Source organism: Cibotium barometz, chromosome 9 (genome assembly GCF_041138505.1).
Source record: "Cibotium barometz isolate CiBa-2024 chromosome 9, ASM4113850v1, whole genome shotgun sequence".
Lineage (NCBI taxonomy): Eukaryota > Viridiplantae > Streptophyta > Polypodiopsida > Cyatheales > Cibotiaceae > Cibotium > Cibotium barometz.
Window position 1 is genome coordinate 24,780,922 of NC_141054.1, and position 16,152 is coordinate 24,797,073.

The window sequence follows — 16,152 nt, forward strand, 5'->3', positions numbered from 1 at the left end:
GTAAATCCATCTTCTATTAGCATGAGATGGGAGTGTGTTACATTGAACCCATGTCTTGGGGATGTAGAGATACCAAAGGTAATCTCTAATAACTTTATTTTCTCTTGTTTAGTTACCTATGGGAATGTGAACACAAGACGTACATGTACACACAAGCAGTACCGGCCACATGCCACATCTTCAACTCCGCATAATTGGTCCTTTAATAGTAGTGATTTACATAGAAATGGACGTGTTTACAAATGAGTGCAAACAATGTGTTTGTTTTTCTTGTTGCCAATAGAAATGCCTTAAATCTAACAACTCTCTCTATTTTTCTCTCTCTCTCTCAATCATTTTGGGGGCAAGAGAGAGGGTACTGAAATTACAATGTCTAGGAGATTCGAACCCAGTACCTCCACATTTGGGTCCTCTTGCGCGACGGCCTTGCTTGCACTAAGCAGCAGTAGCGGACTCGTGTGAACGCCATGGTTGAGCTTCCCTCGCAAGTAATTCTTGTGTCGGATCACCTCCTCCCATTCAGCATTTCAGGCGCAGAAGCCACTCTCCGCAGAGAAGGAAGACCTTTTTGTTTGAAGAGCTTCAAGAAGATCGATCCTCGTATTCCCTGCGTTTCTGCAGCACACTTTGGCACAGAAAAGGGTCTCATCAGAGGTTAGTGGTCCTTTCACCCTTATTTTTCGGTGCTTGTCTCAATAATCCAGATTATGTGGAGTGATTGAGGAATGTATTGCAGTTAATGCATTAGATAAACTGTGATTAGCTGGCCATCTCAGGTCAAAGAACCTTTCATCGTGATTCTGTATTATTTAGCATGCGCAGCTTGAGGCCATGGATCACATAAAATTATCTCAAATGATAAGCTAAATTGAACATGCAAGCTTAGGTCGTGGATCATGTTATCTGCTCAGGTCAATTGATCCTTTAATATTCTATTTGTAAACTTTAACATTTAAGATCAAGTTAATTTATTTCTTAATCTGAATCACATAGAGATGTGGTGAATTATCTGGTAACTTAGGTCAGATCGCTTGATTATGCAAATTGGTTAGTTAAGCTTGTGTTCAATACTCATCAGGAAATCTATTATTCACTCTTAACTTAGCATTCAAGATAAAGTTCATTGATCCATAAATTGCATAAAGATTATGGTAAATGATCTGGTAACTTAGGTTAAATACCTGTAGAAAGGTCATAATCCATTTGATCAAGCAAATTGATTAGTGAAGCTAGGGTTAATTCGTCGTCGTCCAATTTCAATCCGCATGGCATGAGACATGTGTCTGTGTAGGTATCCCGGCCTCTATGAATCCATCTACTTTTAGCCTCAGTAAGCGATCTCTGTAGAATTGCATCTTCATAACCATGTGGTGTGGGTCTGTAGGTTGATGAGATTAGATCGAATGATCTGGTTGGTAGATGGAGGGAGGGGGCATATAGGCTGTATTGGAAAGGTGGTAAGGCATCCATCAGGTGAGAGAGAGAGAGAGAGAGAGAGTAATACTAATGTCTACAAAAGACCTCAAGGGTCTATGAGACCAAAAGTGATACACTGGTACCGAGCCATGGAAAACTGAAAGAAAAAGTAAAAAGAAAACATGTGACACTAGTGTATGTACATGTAATCAGCAGATGATCTTGTGTAGAGTGAGACATGCCTTGATCAGCTAATGACGATACCTACTGATCTGATGGCTAGAGAGAGAGAGAGAGAGAGAGAGAGAGAAATGAAATGAAATGTTATATTAACGTCTTCAAAAGGCCATAATGACCTATGAGACCAAAAGTTACATCATGGTGGATCTGATACAATGTCTGGATAAAAAAACCCAGAAAATGAAAAAATAAAGATGATACTACTGGCACCTAAAAAATGAAACTGGAACTGGAAGGTACACTATAGAGGTACCTCCATCTCATAATATGTGCCGCATCGGACACTGGCGGATCTCCTCAATATCCTGTGTGGTCAGCACCCTGACTGGGTGTCTCGCATGCCTCGCAAGAATAATCCGAATTTGCCGCTGCAACATCCGTCTATGCTGGGATGCCCTCCTCCGTGGTCGTGGGCGTCTGGACCACCCAAGCTCAATCGCACGATCAATCAGTGTACCTCTGGTGTGGGCGGTATCCATGTCCTGCTGCTGCTGTGGTCCATCTGGCGCAGTGATGGCCGGACTAAAGAAGTCTGTAATGTGCCTCTGAGTCTGGCTCTCTGTGCGCCTAAGCAGGCTATCTCTATGTCTCCGCAGCTCAAGCAAGAACAATCCCAAACACCTCTGGTCCTGGTACCCCATGACTCTGGAAAGTGGTCCAAAACCCTCTCTGAATAAACAGTGGAAACGACCACGTACACATCATTTTGGTCTCAGAGAGAGAGAGAGAGAGAGAGAGAGAGAGAGAAGGTTATATTAACGTCTTCAAAAGACCCAAAGGGCCTATGAGACCAAAATGATGTGTACATAGTGTCCATGAAATCTTGTCATCATGGATGAAATAAGAAAAAGCAACAGTAAACTAAAACTGAAAACTGAAAGTTAAGATCTCAGACTATACAAGATGAAAAATCTAGATCCTACTATGCTAGGTATAGGGTACAATAACTGATGGGACATGGGAGAGCTGAATAAAAACAGTCAATCAACCCTGTATTTAGGCAAGGGCCCATCCAGGATGTCCATCATGGGTGATACAAGAAGGCTAGAGATGTCGATAGTCTGCTGTGAGGATGATGCTGCTCGATGTCGGGCTAGGATCTCCTGAAACCGGGGCGCTGATGAGCTGGGGGTGGTTGGGGTCCGATGGGACGAGGGTGTCTAGCTCTCTAGAGTGTGTGTGCTCGATCTGATGTGACTCCCATGGGCCTGCTGCTGTGAGGGGGTACTGTGACATAGGCTCCTGTATCCACTATGGTGGGCTCTGGTGCCTCCCTATCCACCCCTCTAGGTTGGAAAAAACGGTGATGGTAAGCTGAGAGGAGGGCTGTTGGGGGCGAGGATTTTTGAGTAGTGACTCTTTGTGTTGGGTGAGCTCCTGGAGGAAGAGTCCAAGGCACCTTTGATCTGGGTACTCCATGATCCGAGATAAGGGTCCAAAGACCTCTCTAAATAGACAGTGAAATCTCCCTCTGATCTCGTAGTAGACTGGGCACTAGCAAACATAGTGCTTCTCCGACTCAACCCCCATCTAATAGAGTCTACATGTCCTGTCCTCTCTGGGTATCCGCTCATAAATGCCAATCTCTATCCTCAGTCTATGGCATGATAACCTAAGTTGGCCAATGGCTATCCTAATCATGGGACACGAAGGCGTCAAGATAACTTGGTCTCTGTATGAAACCATCTGCTGTGAATCTCAGGAAATGATCTCTATAGTAGTGCATCTTGGTAGGCAATGGGCCTACCGGTGCGATCCATTTGTTACGTGTGTATAGCCAATAGATCGTATCGGATCACTCGGTTCCTGTCCTCATGTGTAAGCCTAATGTATGGGGAATCTGGATCATACTGAAATGGAGGGAGCTTGTTCATGTGTAATCCATGTGTTTGAAACCAAGTGTGTAGCATACGCCAAGGTAGGACCGTGTGAAACAACGAGGCCTTCTTTAAACCCGAGTTTATTGAGTCTTTCTCAATATACGGTGGAGCATGACTTTCAATCATAACCTTGAGTCGCAATGGCCTGGTAACACACAGTCTGCCATGCATCAATAAAAACCCATCTCTGAGAGTATAGTGCTCATGCCGCTGACCCTCAGACATCTGATCATACAACCTTTCAAAGTCCTCATCATGGGCATACTGCTCTTTCATTTTATCAAGCTCATGATGATAAGCAAGTGAAACTGCAGAGACCTGTGGCTTGCGTGACAAAGCATCTGCCACTACATTCTTTTTGCCTTCCACATGCACAATCTGGAAGTGAAACATTGACAAAAAGTTTGCCCAACGCATTGCTTCTCTGAAAGCTTAGTCTGCGTGAGGAAATATCGCAAGGTCTGATGATCTGTCTGCACAGTGAAATCAGCCCCAAGCAAGTAGTGTTTCCATGTAGAAAGAGCGTGAATTACAGCCAACATCTCTTTCTCATACACCTGTAAATGCTTCTCAGCATCTTGCAAAACTCTACTCTCATAGGCTATAACATGTCCCTCTTGCATGAGAACTGCACCAATGCTACTTCCACATGCATCACACTGGACAACAAAAGCCTTTCGGAGGTCCGGTAACACCAATACTGGGTCCGAAGTAAGCTTTTCTTCGAGCTTTCTGAATGCTGTAATTTCCCGATCAGCCCATCTAAACGGAGTTGCTTTCTTCGTCAAAGCATGAAGAGGCGAAGCAATTTCAGCAAAGTGCCGTATGTAACGCCTGTAATAGGAACACAATCCTAGAAAGCTGCGTACATCATGCACGGTCCTCAAAGCTGGCCAATTAAGTATTGCTTCCACCTTTGCTGGATCCATACGGACTCCATGACCAGACACAATATGCCCCAAGAAATGTATCTCCTGCAAAAAGAACTCACTCTTCTTGCCATTAACAACCAACCTATGGTTTCTGAGTTCTGCAAACACAGTGGCCAAATGCCTTCTATGCTCTTCCTCAGTTTGTGAATGCACAATCATATCATCAAAGAATGTGCCCACAAACTCTCTATGAGGCCTGAAAATCCTGTCCATCATTCTGTTAAATGTGACAGGCGCATTCGTTAAACCAAAGGGCATAACCAAGAACTCATACAATCCAAACGTGGTTCGGAATGCTGTCTTATGCACATCCTCGGGTCTAATGCGTATCTGATGATACCCGCTTTTCAAGTCAATACGACTAAAAACTGTGGAGCCCTGTAAGCGGTCCAAGATGTCATCGATCCTCGGTATGGGGAATCGATTCTTGATGGTATTCTTATTCAGCGCCCTGTAATCAATACACATGCGCCAAGAACCATCCTTCTTCTGCACTAAGAGCACAGGTGAGCAAAAGGGTGATGAGCTAGACTGAATCAACCCTTTATTCAAAAGCTCCTGCACCTGACTCATAATCTCTTCCTATTGGGCTGCACTAACACGGTACGGCGGTCTATTCGGTGGAGTACTACCAGGAATCAGATCTATGGCATGATCTTCTGGCCTCTCAGGAGGTAGTTCTCCTGGCAATGACTCGGAAAAACAGTCTTGAAACCCACTTAAAAAATCAGTCCTGTCCTTATCTAACATTGGCAAATTAGACTTAGACTCATCATCCTGTGCATCCTTTACATAAATCAAGTACGCGGAAAGATGCTTTTTCATTACTGATGAAATCGCCGAAGCGGATACAATAGGAACAGATTCCCCTTTGAGTTTTACATCCAATACATGCTCTTTCCCTCTATGAGTCAGAGTAATTTTCCTATTGTAAGTATCCACCACCGCATGTACCCTGTGGCACCATGGCATCCCCAACAAAACATCACAGCCATCCAAAGGCATGATGAAGAACTCTTCCCTGTCCACATAACCCTGCAAATGAAGCCGAAGCTTCCCAATGATAGGAGTAACGGGTTCTGCATACCCTGGACAAGCCATATTTGCCTCATGTAACGGCCCCATCTCCTCTGCGCGAATCCCCAATCAGCCAGCCAAATCTGGTGAAATGAAGTTGGCTCTAGCACCTGTGTCAAAGAAGATCAAAGCATTCTGATCTCTCACTTTGCCCCATGCCCTGCACAACTCTGTAGCGTCACCACTTAGCTGTTCTCCCACAAGATCAGGAACTAAGCCTGCAGAAGGCTTTGGTTTCTTTGGCTTGGGCTCTCCTTTATTGTCAGAGTCCTTTTTGGACGTTCTTTTGGGACAATTGAATGACATATGCCCCTCTTCAGTACAGTAGAAACACTTTTGAGCATCTCTCAAAGCCTGTCTTTCCTCAGAAGTCCTCTTGGGCATTGGCAACTTCTTATACTTTGTCTCTGAAGACCCTTTAGCATCACGAGAAGCATGCCCAAATTTTTCAGCTTTCTTGCTCAATTTCTTACTGCCTTTAAATCCAGATGAACCACCTGTGAGTAACGCATTAGCTGTCATAGCATTCTCAATCATCTGTGACATGTTCGTTACTCTTGTCTTTATACAATAATCTCGTACCTCCTTGGGCAGCCCACAACAATACTTCTCTACCTGCTCAGATAATGGCACGGCACGATAAGAAGTCACTGGGAGAAGAGCTTCCCAAAACTTCTTGTTATAATCCTCCAAACTATCACACTTTGAAGCATCCAGCTTGTCCATGCGGTCATAACATCCACCTCAAATGTAGATGTGAGCCATACGGAAGAGAAAACCTGTTTGAATTGGACCCATGTGGTGGGTGCTATGCCCTGCAAAAGAAGAGTAGACCACCACTGCAAAGCATTGCCCTTAAGAAAAGTGGCAGCTTTCCTCACCTTAGAAGACTCTGTGTAATTTCCATCAGAAAAAGCAGCATCAAACTGCTGTAAAAAGGTAAGTGCCTTCAATTTATCCTTGGCCCCACTGAAAGTGTCAAACTTCACTGCAGCTCCCCCTTCCTTGTAATCCTTCGCCTTTCCCATAGGCGTTAGATTATCATATGGAAGTGGTTTCGCAAGATTGCTGCTCCCAACATTCATACCCATCATTGGGTCAACATTTCCCATTCCCATGCCAGGCATACCATACATTCCAGCCATGTTTCCATACATTCCATTATGCATACCTGGCTGCATACCACCAAACATATGGCCTTGCATCCCAGGTTGCATGCCTGCAAACATATTTCCAGCCATACCGGATTGCATACCACCATACATATTCCCTTGCATGCCAGGCTGAAAATTGGCTCCAAAAGGCCCATACATACCCATGCCTCCCTGAGGATAACCCCCAGTCATGGATTGGAACACCGAGCCACCACCAAAATAACCTGGATGCATATTCTGCTGAGGAATAGGTGGCTGTCCATAGAAGGAACTCTGAGAGTTTGCTCCATAAGCATGCTGCATATTCGGAAACTGGCCAAAAGATGGTTCCTGTGGGATGGCACCACTATGACCCTGTGGAAGATTCTTCGAACGAACCTTCTTCTTCTTTTTCTGGGGCTCTGTGCGGGGCTCTGTGCGAGATCTCAAAAATTCAGCAAATCTCTCTCTCTCTGTGTGAGTTGCATAAAAGTATCCATAACACTAGCCAAGCGATCTTTGAACCGAGCATCATCATCCTCTTTACCATGCACATCTTCTGGCTGTGTTACATCCTCATAAGGCTCAACATCAGCAGCCTGTTCTCCTGCAAAAATATCCTCAGATACATCTCTTTCAGGAGAAGTCTCTTGCTCTTCTTCTTCATGATAGAAGTACTCATCCTCTGTATCAGACATGTTTGCTGAATTTTCAGCGATGGCTTTCTTCAAAGCAACCACGAGCTCACCCCCTTCAGAAAGTTGATGATTATCCCGGCAACGGAACCTTGAAACCGGCCTCTGATAGAAACCAGAGTGCAGTAGATTAGCAATCACCCGTCCACTTGTAGTCTAGATGAGAAAACAAAGCAGATTGGAGCTAGAGTGCCCAAATCTGAAAACACAGCGACACCTGTTGGCCCCACAGCTTGGCGCCCCTTGCGGTATTTCTTTATTCAATTAAAATAATATGAATGGCTGAGTACAACACAAAGATCAGCCAAGAGTTTACACCTGTAAGTCCAATCTGACGGCCCACAAATCCTTCTCAGCACAGAGGATCTATGCACACAGATCTGTGTTCCACAATAACACACTGTGCCTCCCTTTGATCAGCCAAGATCACTAAGCAGGCCAGCCATGGGCATACATCTGGCATAACTCAAGTGCATGATACATCATCTCAGCTCAAACATACATGTGCTGTCCAAACACTGTCTCAACCCTTGTCAATCTGCCATACCCCTCCTCTCACAAGGGGCCAGATAACTCATATCTGTAAACAGACATCAAGCAATAGAAAGAGAGATAGATGAACAGAAACAAGGTTTACCAAGTTCAGCTCGTGAAACAGCACTGGAGGAAGCAACAGCACCAATTTGTACTTGCAGGCACTTGTATCCACAACCCTGCTTCACACATGTGCTTGCACTTGCGTGTATCCTCCTCCTGACGTTCACTCTTATGCTGTCCTTGAAAATACAGATCTGAAAATCAGCACTGTACTTGATTGTACTTGACTGTACTTGCCCGTACTTGACGGTACGGTCTTTCTGCAGAGAATCAGAGGTAGCCGCCTGCTGGATTTTGCTACTGGTTACCTGCGCCGTCCTGCTACAGTACTGTCCAGCACCTGTACTTGCCCTAGAACTGGCCGTACAGTGTACCTGCAGAAAGTACAGGGCTGTACTTGCAGTCGTACAGCACTGTATAGCCTGTATTCTGCAGTTGCAGGCGCCTGTACCAGTCCCACAGACCTGCGCTTCTCTGTCCACAGCAATCCCTGCAGTCGTACAGTACTGTACGGCTGTTGTGCAGCCTTCTTCAACACACAGTTCACAGAAAAACAGCAGCTAGACCAGTCTTCAGCAGCCGCCTAGAGCTTCCTCAGCTTTTTCCACGCTTGTGAATCATGCGCATGAAGGCTCCTCCACTTTTGCTCCACGACTCCCAAAAAGGGAAGAGAGAGAGAGAGGAGAGAGAAACACTCCTACCCAAAATAATCCCTAGGGCCCCCAAACTTTAATAAGTTCCCTAGGGCCACTAAGGCCTAGGGGCAAACTTTAATAAACATTAAAGTTTAATGTTTCTAGTTCTCCCCTTCACACCTAGGGATGTCCACACATCTTAAACTCTGTCCGGGCACCCCCCCATGTGAATCATAAAATATTCTGACTCTGCAACCACCATGCCCACACTTGTACTGTTCCATTTTCACAGGGCCATGACATGATCACATTTCTTCCAAGGTATCTCATTGTGGTCCAACATATGTTCCACTCGTGACTAATACATAGCCAGCCACTCAATCATCGCTTACACCAAAATAATATTAGTTAGCACACACAGCTAATTAAACACATTAATCTTGACTATATCATACCAGCGCACATAGCTGATTAAATATATTAATCCTGAAAAATGATATAAATAAAAGGTGCATCCCATACACAAATACTGACCCGATCTACATACTTCACATATGGAATTAAAATAATGGCATGCCACATCACCCACATTTCTATGTGAAAGCAATAATCGCATGGACGTCTCCACTTGACCATAGAGTTTATGACTAACATTCCCTCTTGGAGGGGTTGCAATCGACCTCAATTGCATGTATGGTATTAGTGGATGAGATTCTGGATATTTGCTTTCACAATCTTTGATTTCGGATAGGCAGATTAAGTGGGCATCTTTTATTCAAAGTTGTCAGCCAGCTATTCAATACACTCCTGGACGTGAGAATGTTGTAGTTGATGCTTTGAGTAGAAGACTTAGTATTAATAATATATCTGTTATTGAGGGTATTTTATTTGGCAACATGAATTAACCTATGAAAATGATCGTGACTTTTTTGATACATATAACAAAATGAAGGATAATGATTGATTGCCACATTTAGGTTGCTTATATGATGATGGATTTCTGTCCTTCCAAAAGAAATTGTGCATCACTAGACCATTTAGGTAAGTCATCATTGAATAATCTCATCAACTCTTTATGTTGGACATAGAGGTGTCTCATCTACTTTTAAAATTGTTGCTAGAGATTTCTTTTGGTCTAACATGCGTCATGACATTGCAAAGTTTGTTTCTGAATATGTTACATGTCAAAAGAGATAGTCATAAAGGAAATAAATTTGGATTACTTACGCATGGATTTCATTTCCGGTTTTCCTTTGACTGCTAGCAAGAATGATATGATTTGGACTATTGTTGCTAGATTTAGGAAATAGACTTATTTCATTACTTGCAAAAAGACATTGATTGCTTATCAAGTTGCACATATGTTCATTAAACAAGCTTACCAAAGATCATTCTTTATGATAGAGATAGAAAGTTTTGTAGAGTGATTTTTGGACTACATTGTCTAACAATCTTAGTACAAAACTTGAATTTTCTATTCCTTTTTATCCAGAGTCAAATGGTCAAACTGAAGTTCCAAATAGTACCATTCTTGATTTGCTTAGATCCTATGTTTCATCTCAGCATATGCAGTGGGACAAGTGTTTACATATTATTCAATTTGTATATAACAACTGGCCATACACTGCTATCAAGAGAGCATCTATTGAGATAGTTTATGGAGACTTTGCCAACTCCTACGACTCGTTTTTCATATTCTATAGAGGTTGCAGACTCATTTGTTAGAGACTTTGACCAAATCCATAGTTTAGTGAAAGAGAACATTCAAAAAGCACAAGAAAAGTACATGAAATATGCGAACCATAAACGCAAACATGTCATCTTGAATGAAAGTGACTATGTACTTCTTCGCATTGAGAAAATGAGACTCAAGTACACTGCTATCAAGAGAGCACCTGTTGAGATAGTCTATGGAAAGGCTTTGCCAACTCCTACGACTCGTTTTGAATATTCTATAGAGGCTATAGACTCATTTGTTAGAGACTTTGACCAAATCCATAGTTTAGTGAAAGAGAACATTTAAAAAGCACAAGAAAAGTACATGAAATATGCGAATCATAAACACAAACATGTCATCTTCAATGAAAGCGACTATGTACTTCTTCGCATTGAGAAAATGAGACTCAAGTACCAATACACGCATTGGCAACACTTATATCAAGTATCTTGTGACCTTCAAGAACCATTCTATATTGAAGATGCTAATTGGATGTCAGCAAGGTTTTTCTGTTCTTACCAGAATCTCATCCAGTGATACCATACATGCAATTGAGATCAATTGTAACCCGAGGAAGAGGGAATGTTAGTGATGAACTCTATGGTCAAGTGGGAACGTCCATGTGATCATTGCTTTCACATAGGAATGTGGGTGATGTGGCATGCCATTATTTTAATTCCATATGTGAAGTATGTAGATCGGGTCAGTATTTGTGTATGGGATGCGTCTTTTATTTATGTCATTTTCTAGGATTAATGTGTTTAATCAGCTGTTTGCACTGGTATGATAAAGTCAGGATTAATGTGTTTAATTGGCTGCGTGTGTGCTGACTAATATTATTTTGGTGTAGGCGATGATTGAGTGGTGGACTATGTGTTAGTCGTGGGTGGAACATGTGTTGGACCACAATGAGATGTCTTGGAAGACATGTGATCACCTTTTAGGTTTTCATATTTGGCATTTATATTTTTGGAAGACCTTAGTCTCAAACCTTTGTATATACCAATTAGTATTTTATGCTTTTGGTAGGCCCAAGACTCTATAATTAGGCTTCCATATTTTGGAAGGAGCTTGTACGCTCAAAGACTCAAAAAGCTATTAGGCTTCATTTTTGGAGAATCTTTTTGTAAAAAGCAAGCATTAATATATTTAAATATGGGTGGGCGGTACGATGAACCACACTCACCCAGGGGAGATTGAACCCAACCTTGTGTTAACAGTGACCTCTTCTCTATTTGTTTACGTAAGGTTTTGATATTCAATTTGTGCAAAGTCTATGTTTTATTAATTTTTGTGTTTGAGTTTGAGTAATTTTTCTCCAAGTGTCATAAAGATCGTGACACGGGTGGTGTGCAGGTAAGAGTGAAAGAGAGGTAGGGATGGTCAGCTTCAAAGGGGGGTGGCAGGATGGAGAAGTTGGGGAGGAGGTGTGCCAAAGCCCGAGAGAGAGAGAGAGAGAGAGAGAGAGAGAGAGAGAGAGAGAGAGAAAGATATATTAAGCATCTACTAAAGACCCAATGGGCCCATGAGACCAAAGTGATACAATAATGTCCATGGCATATCTCATCATGGAATGGAAAATAAAACAGAAAGAAAACATAAACATAGCTATCTCACTGGGGTGATACAAAACTATCCATGGAAACTCATCATGGAATACTAAGAACATAGAAACGTGAGAGCAACATCAGCTCCGAGTAGATGGTATACCACTCTCCAAAATATCAAGCATGGGGCTAATGAGTATGGCCGAGAGGTCTCCCTCAGCTATGTCACGTGGAAAGGTAGCTCGATGGCGGTGGAGCATGTCTTGGATCTGAGAGAGAGAGAAATGAAATGATATATTAACGTCTCTAAGAGGCCATAGTGGCCTATGAGACCAAAAATGAGAATACATCTGAAGTTGGTGTCTCATCAAAGAGAACAACTAAATGAGACTAAAAAGTACAATAAACTGATTGTCCTACAGTTATAAGAACAGAACTGTAAGACTCCGAGATGATATTGAGTAGAAAATACTGCAAAAGGTATATCAAGTAGATCCATGTATGCTGATCAGTTGAAGTGTTGCCCTCTCCTTAGATCAAGTATCTCCGCCATGGGGCTGTCTAGAATGGAGAGGTCATAGAAGCAAGGTAGGCGCCTCCGATGCCGAGCAATAATGGCTCTGATCTGGCGATGGAGAGAGAGAGAGAGAGAGAGAGAGAGAGAGAGAGAGACGTTTTCAAAAGTCACAATGGGTCTATGAGAACAAAAGTGGTACAAGAGGTCCATGTGGTATTGCGCGATGGAAAAGACTAATAAAACTGAAAAAAACTCATACAAAAAGATAGATGAGCTGTATGTCTATCTCATCATCAGCATGAGCATGAGCGTGGTGTGCACTATGGTGAGCATGTGAGTACATGTAAGAGATACATCTCCAAGTTGGTATCATCATCCTCATCCATCCATAATATCTAGCATAGATGAGTCTATGACTGCCGAGAGACTCACCGAGTCACCCTCTGGGGTAGATTCTCTATATTGCTGGAGAATCTCCCCGATCTGGAGCTGCCTTGTGCAGAGCTGTCGTGGACCTGGGGCCCATGGACATCGATAGCTGTCCACAGAGAGAGAGAGAGAGAGAGAGAGAGAGAGAGAGAGAGAGAGATTTTTAAGTCTAGATTTAAATCCAAAAAAATTTGATTCGGAGATGTGATGTGATGATGCAGTTTTGATAACCATCACACAACTTTGATCAGTTGAAGTTGAAGCATGAGTCATTCACGGATGCAGGAACTTGGGAATCTGAGTGATCACTTAATATGTGTAACAGCATGCTTAGTTGGCCTGCCAGTAGAAGTTCAGGTGAAAAATGGGTCCGTCTACTCAGGCATCTTTCACACAGCAAGTGCTGAAAAGGACTACGGTTGGTTCTTAATGCCATGCCTTCTTTGATGCAGGGAAGCATGTGTCACTCAGTGAAATATTGATTGCATGTCATAAAGTGTGCAAAGTCTAAGTTGTGAGCCTCATTAAGAGAACTGTTCTGTCTACACAAACTTTTGATGAGCGCTTAAGATTTTCCAGCCTTATTAGCACTTACATTCAGCTGCTAGTGCAGACATCTGCTATTACGTGTGATGCTTGCTTTGTCTGAACCTAATGGAGTGATTGTAGCGGTGGCTTTTGTAACAGGCATTGTACTAAAAATGGCCTGGGTTACTACTCATAAAAATTCACTGAATGGAGCAAGTAGTGAAGTAATCCAACATGTAAGACGACAACCTGTAAAAGCACTTATAATTCATGCCAAAGATCTTGTGCAGATTATAGCAAAGGTAGGTATACACTCCAGTGCCTGCAATCCAGGTTCTGCTAGTATTTGTACCATAAATGGGTATGTATCTTATATTGTATCTTATATCTTTTAAGGATAAATATCTATTTTGCCTCTGCAGGATGTTCCTCTGAACAGAGATGTCCTGAAAAAGGGTCGTGCTAGTAAAAACCGTACAGAGCTTGTTACAGACTCATACTTATCGCAGGGCTGGCATAGAAAGCCAGAACATGAACTCAAACCTTGGTCTTCAGACAAGGATAATCTAACAGCTATAGACTTGGAATCTGCCATCTCTAGCAGGCGAGTGCTTTTAAAATGGAGGGCAAGTGAAAAGATTGCATGATACTTGATTAAAAAACACAAGTTTGCTTGAGAAAGATTTGGTACTGGATTTTTAAATGGACAGCTTCGCAAGGTCTTAGTGAACCATATAAATGATGGAATTTCACGTGGACATTGTCTTTACTCTTTATTGTGTTGCAGAAGTTACTGTTTTTAAACAGTTTTATGATGTATTCTCAGAAAATGGGACCAATTTGAGACCAACGAAAGATTGTTTCATGTAACTTCCACGTATGACGAGAATTTATATACCACAAGATTGGAAACGGGCCCTGAAATGAGAGAACGGGAGAAGGAAGCTTCGAGGATTGCTCGTGAAATCGAACAGCAGAAAGTAAAGCATCTCCATCTGGCTGAGAGTTCAAATCTTTGTCAAACTCATGAAAGAAATCTTTGTTAAACTCATGAAAGACACACAGTTACCTTTCATCTTAAGGAAATTTAAGACTTGGATAATCTAGAGTTATTATGAATTAGGGAGACACAAGAAAGGAGCGCAGTGTGCTGTTTTGCACAAAAATCTTTAAAGGGCAGGCATTTTTTTCAAATTTCCAGGAAAGAAGTGATGGCTTGCACAAAACTTTGGAATCAATGGATGAAAAGAGTAGATTCTCACTTAAACTACTACAGAGAGTAGATATTGACAAACACAGTGATGAAAGTTCTTTAGACATGTATTATGGGTTTGAATATGCAACTGAGGGTACAAATACTGACAAACACAGCGGAGCGAATTCTGAAGAATCTTTGAATGATGTTGATGCCAATCTGGTGGATGGATCAGAGAGTGAACCGATCAGGCCTTCTCATACTGATCTGAATAAGGTAGTGTATCTTTGTTTGGCTTGTAAACATTATCTTCACTATGTCAGTATCAACTTTATGTCCATCTCTCAAATACTGTTTGGTGTTTCACTTTTTTTTTCTTCAGATTTTGGGCATGATTAGAATCTGAAGCAAAGAAACAACATGAGAGTGAGAAAAAAGAAAGAAAGAACGTAGGCCTGGAAAAATGTGTGTGTGAGAGAGAGAAAGAAAGAAAGAAAGAAAGCTGTATTAACCTCTACTAGAGGCCGAACTCGACCTATGAGACAAATCAATGTACAACTGTCAATGTCCTCTGGATGTCCAGGAAAAAAAAGGACAAAATAAACATGAAATAAACTATGAAAGTACTGAGCTAGTGGGGGGGGGGGGTGATGGATGGAGCACTACTGCTAAAGGCTCAGTATGCAACCTATATGCGTAGGGTATACAAGAATGCAATGCAGATCTGTCTAGCTCCAACCAATACCATAATGGGGGTGTAATATGTGATACATAGGCGATGGCGAGGCAAAAATCCCTCGGAGCATCATCTCCGGGTGTGAGTGTAAGTGAGCTATGTTAAAATATTGCATCTTCTTTTGTTGTCGTGGAGGTCCTGTCGGCCTGTTTTCTACAGCCAACTTGCTTCATGCACGAGTATATAAGAGTTGCTCTCTTTTATTCATTCAATCATCTTACATTGTCCTATTTGCTGGCTCTTGTACTCTGTAACCTCAAGCTAATAAAGCTCTTGTTCTTGCTTGCAATCTTTCTCTCTCTCATGTTTATTTGCTTCCGTTTGTGCACATTCTTTCATGGTATCATACGCTTAGGCTGCTCTATGTCTCTCTCCTTCTTCAACTATGCCTTGCGTTTTTTGCTTCCCTAGATTGTAGATACTTCAACAGTGGCTGCGTTTTCTTCATTAGCTGCGTTTTTTGATCTACAAGCCCTCCTACTGCTGTCGGCCAGCCCCCAGGCTGCGTTTTCTTCTACAGAGGCAAGTGGAGGAGTTCTCGCTGCAAATTCAGTAATGGCATCAATTTTGTGGCAGGTTATTGAAGGATATTTTTTGCCTGACAAGTGGCACATCAGCTCTTCTCCCTCCAAGATCCCCTCCCCCTTCCGGTAGGAGGTTCCTGGTGGTGTGTTTTGGGTTTCTTTTGCTGCTATCCAGCTTGCATCTTCAGAGGGGGCTACTAGTCCTAGTTGGATCCTGTGGAAAGGTGCTTGAGAGAGAACGTGGATTGCTTAGCTACAGAGGCTGTTTGAGACATAGCTTCTTTGAGGTAGACATGGGTCCCCCCTGCACGAACAAGGAGGACAAGCTCAGTGGTTCAAACTATGATCATTGGA

At 42.5% G+C, this 16,152-nt stretch overlaps 1 protein-coding gene across 6 annotated transcripts in view; it reads left to right on the forward strand.

Annotated features, from left to right (window-relative positions):
• The first annotated feature begins 330 nt into the window (after positions 1–330).
• Positions 331–16,152, forward strand: part of LOC147635362 (uncharacterized) — a 47,885-nt gene continuing 32,063 nt past the window's right edge. For 2 of the 6 annotated variants that reach the window (XM_086802611.1, XM_086802614.1), the window contains exons 1-6: positions 397–654; positions 13,037–13,233; positions 13,503–13,645; positions 13,766–13,947; positions 14,170–14,323; positions 14,545–14,814. In XM_086802611.1, coding sequence (XP_086658737.1) covers positions 13,080–13,233; positions 13,503–13,645; positions 13,766–13,947; positions 14,170–14,323; positions 14,545–14,814 — 903 coding nt within the window. In that variant the 5' untranslated portion in view covers positions 397–654; positions 13,037–13,079. Of the gene's footprint in view, positions 655–13,036; positions 13,234–13,502; positions 13,646–13,765; positions 13,948–14,169; positions 14,324–14,544; positions 14,815–16,152 lie in introns of all 6 variants that reach the window. The other 4 variants (XM_086802608.1, XM_086802613.1, XM_086802612.1 and 1 more) reach the window with 3 other exon arrangements.